Here is a 14,059-nt window from a genome sequence, read left to right on the forward strand (position 1 = left end):
GTACAATTTTGGTGCTCGAAAATTTTGCAAAGTTGAATCTTGTAGACCAGTGTTATCAGGGTACAAGCAGATCCGAGTTTCGTCTGTAAATAACACCCGACGCCAATCTCGGAGCGTCCACTCTGGATGACTTCTTGCCCATCTGTAACAAAGTCATTGTTGTGTAGGACGTGGGGCACGTCATGGTCGTCGCAATTGAGGATTCGCAACATGCTATCGTCTCCTAACTATTTTACGCGATAGTGTCTTCCTTTAGCTCTTTCGGACGCTGATTTCAGTTCTGGAGCACTCAGTCCATGATTCCTTTTACTCAAAAGTCGTAGATATAGATCATCCTTGGCATCTGTCGAACGTGGACGGCCCGTGCGGTGTAAGTTCTCAACACTACCCGTCAACTGGAAGTGATTCCATGTCTGAACGTCGCTTTGTCTTCGGTGTACGCGTCGAACAACTTCTCTGATTGACAAACCTTCTGTACGTAACGTGATGATTCGAACCCGACCATTGGTCGAGATTGTCCGTCGCAGGATGATGGATGTTCACTCTACTGTTCCCAAGACGTCTCCAACGCATCCCAACTGAAACACTATAGTCCATTCGAATGCGGCATTCTACTCGTTGCTAGCGCTCATAGTAACCGCGTGTATGTTTACAAACAAAGTCAAAGGTGACCTTCCGATCGTTACAGGAGCAGTCACTTTAGCAACACACCTGCGCAATATGTACGGGTGCAGAACTTTTGTTGATGTGTATATCTCCTCTCACTAACTATAGCAGCATCTGAAGCAGAGTCTATCATATCAGCACAAGATTGCACTAATTCGTTAGATGAACCCCCACACACCAGAGTAATCCGTCGTTTACATAACTAACAATTTTTCTGTTTCCTCTGTGGTTTCATTCCTGAAAATGGCAGCAAAAAATCGGGACTGACTAAATTAGAATGGCGAAGACTCATTTACTGTATATATATCCTTTAGGGAACTGACAAGCATTCGCATTTCCGAAATCATCATCTGCCACCATCTGCACGTATCCCTACTCCAAAAATAGCCCATATGTTGTACCTAGCCGGCCGCTGTGGCCGAGCGGTTCTAGGCGGTTCAGCCTGGAACCGCGCTGCTGCCACAGTCGCAGGTTCGAATCCTACCTCGGGTATGGGTGCGTGTGATGTCTTTAGGTTAGTTAGGTTTAAGTAATTCTAAGTCCAGTGGACTGATGACCTCAGATGTTAAGTCCCATAGTGCTTAGAGCCATTTGAACCGTTTTGTTGTTCCTATGAATGCAGATTATCTACCTGAAAACTCGAAGTTTAATGTCCTTTGATAGATTTGCTGAATGCCTTTGTGATACCGAGTGGCAACATAAATATGTCACTTCAGATACAAAAAATGTAAAAATTTATTTAGCTATACATTGAAAAATAAGTGTTCTGCCCATTTTAATATTATTTCTACCTAATGAGCTCCATGTCATCCGTATTTTTTTATGAGCATTGGCAGAATATTGGAGGAAACGACGACAACTTTGCTTAAGAGCCGTCTATTTTATTTAGGACACTTGATTTTACGAATTACATGTAGACCTACTTAAAGGTAAGGTTGACATAGTATATCGATTTCTATGGCATCTCATTGGATTACTTGGCGATAAAATGGAATGAATGAGTAAAGTATACGTGAAAATAAAGTGGAATGAATTTTCTGATACCCCCATGAATGCGTCCATAACACTCGAGCTATAAAACGAGACAGCAAAACTTCCGTTTTTACACTAGTTTTGAAGCAGTTCACTTTGGACCGCTCCAGAAATCTGGAACATTCGATGTGATTCGCGTGAATTTGGTATCTTAAAACTGTTTTCTTTTGCGTTCTAGCGATAATTCTTTATTATTATTATTATTACTATTATTGTTTATTGAGACTTTTGGCCTGAAGGCCATACAGCCATGTCTCAGTGTTTTGGAGATTTACAGAGTAAAGTTTCATTTATCAATGAATTTCATAATTAGTTTTAAAACGGCGATATTATTTTGATGAAGGAGAAGTTTGTACAATAGTTGGTAATGGTTGATGACATTGTATTAGTTGTGTGTAAAATCGATTATTTTTTCGTCTAACTACGATATGGCAGCCACCAAGTGCGAGCATCTTTGGTCAGCATTCTCAGACTGCTGCAGATAGAGATCACTGGTAGACTTTATTCAGTGCGCTTCAATGCGTTTCACTAGTAATGTGAAAAGCAATAACAATGTATCTGTGCTTTAGCAAATTCATAGTTGTAAAGAGCTGGCCCTTACCGACACTGCGCCGAAGGCGCTGAGAAGTGTGCGTCGCGCCTACGACTTGTTTCAAATAGCTTCACAGTTTGGAAATATCTGCCCCTGAGGCTGAGTTACGGTGTTGCGTTATTGGGAAGACGTTGCAGATGATGCAAATAAAGTGTGACGATTCGAGTTGGTGCTGTTGTGAACGAAGACTCGCCACCAAAATTTGTTTTTCTTGGTGGTTTCAAGACATGGAGTGAAACTTCACTGGAAAATGTAGACTTACGTGCCATTGGTAATGATTCTCCTATGGCTGAAATTGAACCAGAAATCTCTATCGATAGTCTTATAGATCGTCTACTGTGCTTTCACAGAAATCGACGCTGTAAAGCCGCTGCCCTTACAGAAGGAGAAATGAGAGCGTTGTGTCTCAGTTCACGCGAAATATTTCTGTCACAGGAGACGCTGCTGGAATTGGAGGCTCCGCTAAATATTTGTGGCGACATACACGGTCAGTTCGTCGATCTTCTTCGGCTGTTCGAGCGTGGCGGATTCCCACCGCATTCGAATTACCTCTTCCTCGGTGACTACGTAGACAGAGGACAACAGTCTCTGGAGACGATATGCCTTTTGCTCGCATACAAAATCAAATACCCGGAGAACTTTTTCTTGTTGAGAGGGAACCACGAGGCTGCGGGCATCAACGGGGTGTACGGGTTTTACGACGAGTGCAAGAGACGGTACAATGTGAAAGTGTGGAAGACTTTCAACGACTGCTTCAACTGCTTGCCGGTGGCTGCGGTGGTAAGCGACAGGATTTTCTGCTGCCACGCTGGCCTAAGTCCTGAGCTGCGTAACCTCAACCAAATACGTGAGATAATGAGGCCGACAGATGTGCCAGATAAAGGATTACTCTGTGACCTCTTGTGGTCTGACCCCGACGGCAGTATAACCGGCTGGGGCCCCAACGAAGAGAGGGGTATTTCTGTGACTTTCGGAGCTGATGTTGTCGAGCAGTTCCTGCGCCAGTACGATTTCGACCTCGTCTGCAGAGCTCACCAGGTAGTGGAGAACGGTTACCAGTTCTTCGCACAGCGACAGTTAGTGACGATATTCTCAGCACCTAACTACTGTGGAGAATACGCCAACGCAGGTGCCATCATGGCTGTTGATGAATCGTTGAAATGTTCCTTCCTAATATTTTATGAAAGCGGTAGAAAGCTGTAGTGTGCTCGTAACGACAGTGTGAGTCTCGACCTTTGGAAATGATGCCACTGTGGCAAATCACTCATGCAAAAAGTGGAGTCAGTGAAACAAGACGTGTGTAAGACAAATTTGTAGGATAATATCTTATGTTTTCCTTTGAAAAACTCATTGTATTATTTTATTGTATATCGTTTAGCTACTTTCCGATGGGAAATAATATCTTGTTGCCTGAAGTTTATTCCATGAAGGAGTTCTTCTGTCTCATAGCGGATTGCCTTTGGTTTATATAATAACAATGCCTGTGCTTAAGGATTTTTGTTGTCCATTTCCTATAAAAGCCCGGCAAATGTGGAGGACGTTCAGTGCAAGGTCCTTGAGTCAATTCCGTAGCATTATACCGTTCTAATAGTTTGGTACATGACAGCGTAGTATACGTGAGAGAGACGGGGTTTGCTGTAAGCCCTATCACTTCCTTATAGTAACTGCCATATGTACCGTCACTAAACGATAAGGAGGACTCATCAACCTCTCTCCTTTTCCGTACTTGTTTTTTATTGAGCATCATTATCGTACCGTGTTGTGAATATTCAGTGATTCAGAGAACGTAATGAATGTAATAATTATAATGACAGTTTCTTAAATTACTGACGCCGCTCGTTTTTACGGTTAATTATGGATTGTTTTGCAACCATTATTTTTCACAAACCTGTCCGATTTTTTGTTTCATATTTCGAATTTTAAGTGCATAGCTATGCGACTGTGGAGCTGTAGATGCAAACTTTATATAACGGTACACCTACTACTCCGAATCCAAATTATTTTTGTCGGTTTTATATATTTGACTACTTTTAATAAGTTATAAGAAAGGTTCCACTAGTACCTACTTTTAATAAGTAATAAGAAAGGTTCCACTAGTACCTCAATCCCCCCTTCGTTAATCTGATATTTTTAAAAGTATAACACCTTATTGTATGACGTCATTCTAGCTATACTCATTACGTAGGCCTACAAGTATACCAAAGATACCATCTCTCCTTCATGAAAATAATATCGCAATTTTAAAACTAATTATGAAATTCACTAACAAATGCACGCTTACTCTGTAAATCTCCATAACACGGAGAGATAAATAAATAAATAAAGAGGGCTATGACTGTCGCCATGTTGTTTGTGAGTCCGGTCAAATCCGATGGGTTATGTCGTCACCCTCCTCGTTATACGTTGTTTTCTCTCGTTTTACAGAAATTCATATTCTTCACTATAGGCCAGTCGAGTTTTAACAGCCCTGTTGGTATAGTCGAGTTTATTTGTATTTAATTCCTTTTTTTCGTACAAAGTTTCACAGCCTCGATTAATCGAATGAAAGCATTTTGCCCTTCAGGTTGTATATATTTTATTTCCGTACCACGCACAAAACTCCTAGCTTCTCGCTTGAGATTCGTTGTGCAGTCTGGGTATCTGTTCACAGAACGTTTTAATTCGTGTGCTTCTTCAATGCGCACCGGTAAAATTCCTATCAGATCATGACTAAAATTTGGTTCACAGTCATTTCACATTACAGCAGAAAACCACTTCCTATAGCTTTCGCTTATTTTCAATTTCCGTATTAAATATTAATAGCCCTATATGATCTGCAGTATTACAAGCGTGCCTTACGCTAGCACTGAAGTCGTTTACCAAATGCCATTAAAGGTATCATATTCCTCATTTGATTCTAAAATTCTGCTTAGCCGAAGTCTAAATACACTTTGAACGCCAGACGAGATTCTGCAATCGACGCACTGTAAATAATCTTTTTGTGAAGTAAATGTTCGGTGTGTCCTCGCTTGGTCTTAGGATTTGTGCTTGTGAGTTTTATCTCTGTCAAAGTTCTGTAAACAGCATGAATAGTGACAGATTGAACCGTAGCTGAAAATCCACTATAAGGTGGTTCGGTAAGTCAAATGAACATTTGGACTGACAGTTGCTTCACGTTTTTTAAGGTAGTGTGATATAAAATTTTCTTCTATCGCTCTTTAAAGATGCAGTAGAAAAATTTGTAGATAATGACAAAGATAGAGCAGCGTGATACTTCTGAGAGATAATCACTTCTGTAGTTATAGCCGTAATTTATCCTCACAACAATTACTTCTTTATTGAAATTTGGAGGATATACCATTGTCCTGTGCGTGTTTTGACCCATCTTTAGTATGCATTGTATTTAATTATTCCCTGATGTTTTTTTTAGTAAACACGTCGAAATAAGTTCTTGCCTGTCAGCCCAAAGCAAATGAGTATGGTCAACGGGTAAAAATTTGCATGTTGATACGCTTTTTTATGTTTTGAGTGATTAAGAGTTACAAATATGTTAAACAAAATATCAAGAGCCTTTAATCGTAAAATGATTAAACGTGTTAAATTATTTCATCTGCGTCTGTATTCCAGGTTGTATTACTGCTGTTATATTTGTATCTGTATCGGTAGTGATGAAGTCGTATTAAGACGAGCGACACAAAGTACTTTGTGTTATAACGCCATTATCCGGCCCAATTCCTATTCCAGACGCTAATGGGCCACAGAGAGAATGACTGTCTCTACGCCTCCCCAAAAAACAAGTTTTTGATCACCAAATCGCCCACGACTGGTGCTGGGAGAAGGTCTGAAGCCCAAATTGTGAACAGTGCAAAAATAAACTATTAATTAATGATTGTAAGTGGTATGGACTCAGTTAAGAAATTTCTACCGTTTCACTAAAAAGGTCATTACGAGAAATGTGTGTGTGTGGGAGCAGACACACAAACACACACACACACACACACACACACACACACACACACACACACACAAGTCGTTTCATTAAGCACAGAAAGATGAACACTGGTGGTGCAGTAAACGAAATAAATGCTACATAAAATAAAATATGTATGTTCTTAAATTTTAAGAGATTGGTTTTCTATGATATCCTTCGTCTTGCCTGTAAAGTCTCAAACTGAAGTTTGTTGATCATGTTTATGGCGCTTTCACAATGACCCACGTGGCGAATAACTCAGTTGTTTTCTGGATAACTTATTTAGTCATTCATTCATCCAGGTATCATGTTAGGATTTGTCGTCATAATACAATGAAAATAAATAGATCAAAAATGTTCATATATAAGTAAGCTTCATCAGTATGGCTATGATGAAAGAACCATCCTGGCATTTGCGTGAATGATTTAGCAAAACTGCGGAAAAATTAAATCAGGATGGTCGGACAGAATTTGAGGTCAGCGTCTAAACACGGGACTGCCTCACTGGTTGCTCCCATTGTACAATGTTCATTTGATATGCACAGTTTTACTCTTCATCTCTACATACGTCACGGATTCTCTTTTGTTACCACAGCTTGGAAAGAGTCACAGACTAACCAACAATACTCCACATCCGATGTTAATAGGTTTTTAAGTTATCTGGCAACCCATTACGAAAATCACAAGAAACAGCTCAGTGAATAGACAGCACAAATTAATTTCTTCACTAATGTTTAATGTCCCATCGACAGATAAATCATTAGCGATAGTCATTAGTTTAGATGTGTAGTAGTAATCACCCCAAAGGTCGGTTTGAACACCACTGTAATTTGATAGGCGTAGTTTATGCATCCGACCTGAAAACCAGCTCATCTGGCAAGCAGCAGGCAGTGATGTAACTAAGTTTTTTGGGGGCCCCGTGCAAATAAATTTTGGAGACCTTATTTACTAATAAACCTTCAAAAAAAAAAAACAATGAAAACATTAGACATTCACATACCATGATCTAGATTAAAAGTGAAATAAACTTATAGTGTATAGAATAATAACCACTACCAGTCACCAGTTATTGACATTTACTGTATAAAAGATATAACGTGGAGGTACCAGTATTTACCATGATGAATAATGTACAGTTAATGTGCAAAAAATCGAGTTATATTTGTGAAAAAAAGTGACGAACGAAATGTGAAAATACTACGGATACTCCAGCTGTATGTTAAGAAAATTAATACTTCAGAACACATGCCGCTTAGAAACTTCCAATTGTTTCAAATTGACCTGTTTAGTCATCATCACATTATTTGTTTTTTATTTCAACAGTGATCTCCAATACTGGGCACTGAAACATTTAATTGAATATAAAACCAACTGAAGATGGGCATAAACTGGGAACCAGTCACGCGTTAAACAATATTTTGTGCCTGGTAGCGGTTATTATTCTCCCCCTACAAGGGAACAGTCATGGAGTTCAACTGCATCCATGATGTATAAAATTCATCTGAATAAATTTATCGGTTCTGAATGAATTTTTCACTTTACAGCAGAGTGTGTACAAGTATGAAACTTCCTGGGAGATTGAAACTGTATGCCAGACCAAGACTAGAACTCGGGGCCTTTGCTTTTTGTGGGCAGGTGCTCTACCGACCAAGACCCTTCCTCACCGCCTTTCCACCGTGGTCAGTAGACGTGCAAACTGCGTGGCACACGTGGGGAGAACAGTAGTGGTCTTACGGGCAGGCGCTGGAGGGGAAATGTGGAGCGCTGGAGGGGAGGTGCCATTCTAAATTGAATTCTAAGGTTACAGTTTTTGTAAATATTAAGTGGGGCCCCTCAACGTCCTCACTATCGTGGTGACCATTCAAAAAGATCAGTCACCTCTGCCGTGGTTAGTATCTAAAAAGAAAGCCGCCAAAAATGTAGGGATTTATTTTCACATGGCTTGTTCACCATTTGCAACTTTCAGAGAAGCGCCATGAGTGGCGAATTTTGAGTAAAACCTACACATTTTTCTGGCTGTAACGTTAAAATGTTCTTATTTTGACAAAAAACAGCAGAGTTTACAATGTCTCGCCTCACTAACGCGCTGTGCAGAGACAACTGCGAGAAAGTTCTGGAACAGTGATTTATTAAGTGAGGGACTGAGGAAAAATAAGGTCAATAGATTATTAAAAAGCACATCCACCTTAAAAAACCTTTAATATGTTCACTTATACTGTTTCAAAACCCTTTCGATGGCCCTTAAAAGTTACATTCTTTCATTGAAAAAGTCTGTAGTTAGGGGAATAACACAGTAGATAATGAAGTTTTCATAATAATGATATGACGAAATATTCTCCTCTTTGTGTGGTATCATTTGCCAAAATCTCACTTCGATACCTGAAACCATTTATGAAACATGAGGAGTGTTGTGGTTGAGAGAACTACATCCGATCAATTTTCTCGAGATTGGTGACAGGTAGACAGCTCTATCCAAGTCTAAAGAAAAATTCAATGTGTTAGCTAAATTTCATACGCAGCCACATATTATGTAATATGCACCAAACGGAAAATCGTAGCGATCTCTATTTTTCATTTTCGCGTTGTGTCTCACTTCCACATGAATATCACAATAACTATGACCATTATCGAAGCGATGGACATATCATCATTAACGTGACATATAAAGGTACAAGCGCAGCAAAAATGAATTTTTTTGCCAAATTATTCCTGTAAAATCGTTTGAGTAAGATTGTAGGGGATGCGCTTCTATCCTGTCATCGCCGATCGGCCGAAAGGTGGCAAACACTTGTCAGCCTCCCCTTCCGAACAAACGAATTAACTCGCCCAGAGCTTTGGACGAAACCTGGTCACTGCGCTTTGGCCACTGTACTCGTTTTCTGCACCGACTCTACCTCATTCCCTACCTTCCACACTTAAAAGAAGTTCTCCCACAAAACTTGCGAGACTAATACTCCTTTGAAAGGAGTTTGTCCTTTTAGCCTCACTTTGAAGCAGACGCTGCTCCTGACAGTATTGAGAACTGCCACAAATGAAATATCAGATCTGGCAGCGACTTGGGCACTGTGTTTAAATAAGAAGAAGTAAACAGGGAATTGCTCAAACTGAGAGAGAGAGCTAAGCGAAACTCTGCTAAAGGAAGCTACTCTCAGAAGCCAATGATTACATTAACTTTCTTCGAATAAACAATGAAATCTTTAAAAAATAGTTACGGCCCTCGTAAAAGAGCAAACTTGCCTTATCTAGCCACAGATGTGTCGAACAAATCCATACACGTACCAACAAAATTTGTCATTTTAATCTTGCCTTCGCAGCAGATGCTTTTCGTGTTGGTATATTGCATTTTAACACTAGCAGGAAGGGCAACGAATGCAGATAAAGCATTTCTAACACTTGACTCTTGACACGTATTTAAAGAAGTAAAAGTAAACAAGACCCTGGTCCAGGGAATGATTTGAAATGAGAGAGAAACATTTACATGAAAACCTGTTAAATGAAATGTTATGCTCAAAACCTGATGATTACACCAACTTTCTGTGGATGGCTTGTTTTGAGTTACTTCGCCCTCAGAGTGAAAAAGAAGACACAAGTATTCGAAAAGTAATTGTCTTCGATTCGGTTCTCCAGTGGCAGTTCATTAACAGATAACAAAGTGGATACATGCACATCGTCCACTGAAGAAACAGAGCACCTTTATTTTTTTTGTATCATTGCTATATGTAGAATATTGATTTTTTCATTAACATTGTTCTGAGTAATGTCTGGCTGGGAAAGGTGGGACACTGCTGCCACTTTTGTAATTGCCACTGCCGTTTTGTTTTTATCCTTAATCGTAGTTTCCACAGTTGTGGAAACTCACGATACAATGAGATAAATTATAATAAAACTATTTTTCATTAAATATACGCGGTGAAACATCGACACAAACAACGTCCTTCATCTTGTCAAACTTTCCGTCAATCAAAATTTCTCACCAACACATCAGACATGATCTATGATTGACAAATGCGTCAAACACCACCGTATACGATAAATGTTTGTCAAACATAGTGAAGTTTGACAAATTGTTAGATCGTGTACGGAGGCCTTAACATTGCGTCCGCCACACACACACACACACACATACACAACTTAAGAGATTATTAGTAAGAGAGCCTATTGTTGCCAACACCATTTGAGGTAAATAGCAATGAAGAAGGGTAACTCATTCCAGAGCGCTATCATGGTAGCGGCTACTACTTCTGTACCAAAACAGCGCTGGTGGAATCTCTAGTACTAGCTGCCACACGCGAAGTGTTTGCTGGCACACTTCTGTTCGGCTCCTTAATGAGTTTCCACGGATAAACTGGATGTAAGAATACATTTTTGAATAAATCATATCATCTATTTTTCTGTTTGTTTTTGCTAGATGCGTACATTAATTTGCATAGGCATTCAATCACGGTTCAAATACGCGTCCGGCCATCCATATTTAGGTTTTCCGTGATTTCCCTAAACCGCTCCAGGCAAATGCCGGGTGGTTCCTGTGAAAGGAATACTTGACACAATCCGAGCACGTGGTCTGTCTCTAATGACCTCGATGTCGATGGGACGTTAAACCGTTAAACCCAATCTTCCTTTTTTCATTCACATAGAAAGAAATCAAACACAAAAAATAATGTTGACAAAAACCTAGAGAAACATTTATATGGTATTTTTCACGAATTTATTCCTGTGGTACCATTTTTTAACGTGACCCACTCTTTTTTACGCAAGGGTAATGGGAACAACGCCACAGTGTTTTACTTGTCACTTGATAAATTTTCCGATATAAACATTCAAAGTCCTTAGAAAGATCACAGTAAATGTCAACTGGGTAACTTTTATTCTTTAGACCTACCAGGACTTAGTTCATGTGAGCCAGTAAAGCATTCTCAGAAGAGAATACTCAGGTGTTAAAATGCGAATCTCGGAAAGCTTGTTCACTATTTTGCTGTAAGCCACCTTCTGAAAAATCTTTGAAATGAAATGAAATGTGCGTATGGCATCGCAAGCCGGGAGGCCCCGACCGGGGAAAATGGTTCTGAGCACTATGGGACTTAACTGCTGAGGTCATCAGTCACCTAGAACTTAGAACTACTTAAACCTAACTAACATAAGGACGTCACACACATCCATGCCCGAGGCAGGATTCGAACCTGCGACCGTAGCGGTCGCGCGGTTCCAGACTGTAGCGCCTAGAACCGCTCGGCCACCCCCTGACCGGGGAAGTTCGGCCGCCAAGTGCGAGTCTTATTTCAGAGGACGCCACATTGGGCGACCTGCACGCCGGTGATGAGGATGAAATGCTGATACGGACAACACAACACCCAGTCCACGGAGAAAATTTCCAACCCGGCCGGGAATCGAAGGCGGGGCCGCTCCACGGGAGGCAAGCACGTTACCACCCAGCTAATGAAAAATCTTTGAGAATACGTTTTTTATAATCAATTAGAGGTCAATTGCTTTCCTTCATTTTCAAAAATGGGTGCTGCTACTGCATATTCCAGTCTTTCACGAAATACAAATCAGCTAAAGATTTTAAAAATAATTCAAAATCCAAGATCGCTTAAACATTTGTTTACTGTATGACCAGTTTCAACACACTAAAAGTGCCATCATCGGATCTGAATGTAGCTTAACTTGTATAAAGCATCTGGATAAAACGATACATGAGGCAGACCAGCTGATATAAAATCACTGTCGCAGGAATAAAAATTAAACAACAACTGCTCTCACGGTCATTCTATTCCATCAGATATACAGGGTGTTACAAAAAGGTACGGCCAAACTTTCAGGAAACATTCCTCACACACAAAGAAAGAAAAAATATGTTATGTGGACATGTGTCCGGAAACGCTTACTTTCCATGTTAGAGCTCATTTTATTACTTCTCTTCAAACCACATTAATCATGGAATGGAAACACACAGCAACAGAACGTACCAGCGTGACTTCAAACGCTTTGTTACAGGAAATGTCCAAAATGTCCTCCATTAGCGAGGATACATGCATCCACCCTCCGTCGCATGGAATCCATGATGCGCTGATGCAGCCCTGGAGAATAGCGTATTGTATCACAGCCGTCCACAATACGAGCACAAAGAGTCTCTACATTTGGTACCGGGGTTGCGTAGACAAGAGCTTTCAAATGCCCCCATAAATGAAAGTCAAGAGGGTTGAGGTCAGCAGAGCGTGGAGGCCATGGAATTGGTCCGCCTCTACCAATCCATCGGTCACCGAATCTGTTGCTGAGAAGCGTACGAACACTTCGACTGAAATGTGCAGGAGCTCCATCGTGCATGAACCACATGTTGTGTCGTACTTGTAAAGGCACATGTTCTAGCAGCACAGGTAGAGTATCCCGTATGAAATCATGATAACGTGCTCCATTGAGCGTAGGTGGAAGAACATGGGGCCCAATCAAGACATCACCAACAATGCCTGCCCAAACGTTCACAGAAAATCTGTGCTGATGACGTGATTGCACAATTGCGTGCGGATTCTCGTCAGCCCACACATGTTGATTGTGAAAATTTATAATTTGATCACATTGGAATGAAGCCTCATCCGTAAAGAGAACATTTGCACTAAAATGAGGATTGACACATTGTTGGATGAACCATTCGCAGAAGTGTACCTGTGGAGGCCAATCAGCTGCTGATAGTGCCTGCACACGCTGTACATAGTACGGAAACAACTGGTTCTCCCGTAGGACTCTCCATACAGTGACGTGGTCAACGTTACCTGGTACAGCAGCAACTTCTCTGACGCTGACATTAGGGTTATCGTCAACTGCACTAAGAATTGCCTCGTCCATTGCAGGTGTCCTCGTCGTTCTAGGTCTTCCCCAGTCGCGAGTCATAGACAGGAATGTTCCGTGCTCCCTAAGACGCCGGTCAATTGCTTCGAACGTCTTCCTGTCGGGACACCTTCGTTCTGGAAATCTATCTCGATACAAACGTACCGCGCCACGTCTATTGCACCGTTCTAATCCATACATCAAATGGGCATCTGCCAACTCCGCGTTTGTAAACATTGCACTGACCGCAAAACCACGTTCGTGATGAACACTAACCTGTTGATGCTACGTACTGATGTGCTGGATGCTAGTACTGTAGGGCAATGAGTCGCATGTCAACACACGCACCGAAGTCAACATTACCTTCCTTCAATTGGGCCAACTGGCGGTGAATCGAGGAAGTACAGTACATGCTGACGAAACTAAAATGAGCTCTAACATGGAAATTAAGCGTTTCCGGATACATGTCCACATAACATCTTTTCTTTATTTGTGTGTGAGGAATGTTTCCTGAAAGTTTGGCCGTACCTTTTTGTAACACCCTGTATAAAACCGAAGTTACAAGATAAAACTATTTGACACATGATCGCAGCTCGACTAACAACGGTTGGCATTAGAGTGTAATGCCGACTGTTGTTATATTTCTGTGTCCCAGGGCTGTGGTGACATCCCACGCCACCCCCTCCACCTGAGAATCGGTGGGAAATTAAAATTGGCATAACCTTTTCCGGAACTCGAACCCTGATCCTCCTGGACGGAAAGCACAATTGCACCCCATAAAGACATGGAAACTGTCCAGATGCAGAAAAGGAAGGTTAGGTTATTATAATTTATTTATTTTGGTCTGGAACTGACACAAATATCGATTCTAATTAAACGATCGGGCCTAATTACACAACTACATGCATAGCGCTACACAAGGACGGCATAAAAGCGCAATAACGCTCAAAAACTGACGATACCATACAACTGGTGTTATCCTGCTGGGAAAAAATTTCGCA

The 14,059-nt window shown here is 40.9% G+C and overlaps 1 protein-coding gene across 1 annotated transcript; it reads left to right on the top strand.

Annotated features, from left to right (window-relative positions):
* Nucleotides 1-2,575: 2,575 nt before the first annotated feature.
* On the top strand, nucleotides 2,576-4,080 carry LOC124545921 (serine/threonine-protein phosphatase PP1-gamma catalytic subunit-like). The gene is made up of 2 exons (XM_047124882.1): nucleotides 2,576-3,444; nucleotides 4,032-4,080. Exons 1-2 carry the CDS (start codon nucleotides 2,576-2,578, stop codon nucleotides 4,078-4,080), a joined length of 918 nt encoding a protein of 305 aa, XP_046980838.1.
* Nucleotides 4,081-14,059: the final 9,979 nt, after the last annotated feature.

Source organism: Schistocerca americana, chromosome 8 (genome assembly GCF_021461395.2).
Source record: "Schistocerca americana isolate TAMUIC-IGC-003095 chromosome 8, iqSchAmer2.1, whole genome shotgun sequence".
Classification (NCBI taxonomy): Eukaryota; Metazoa; Arthropoda; class Insecta; order Orthoptera; family Acrididae; genus Schistocerca; species Schistocerca americana.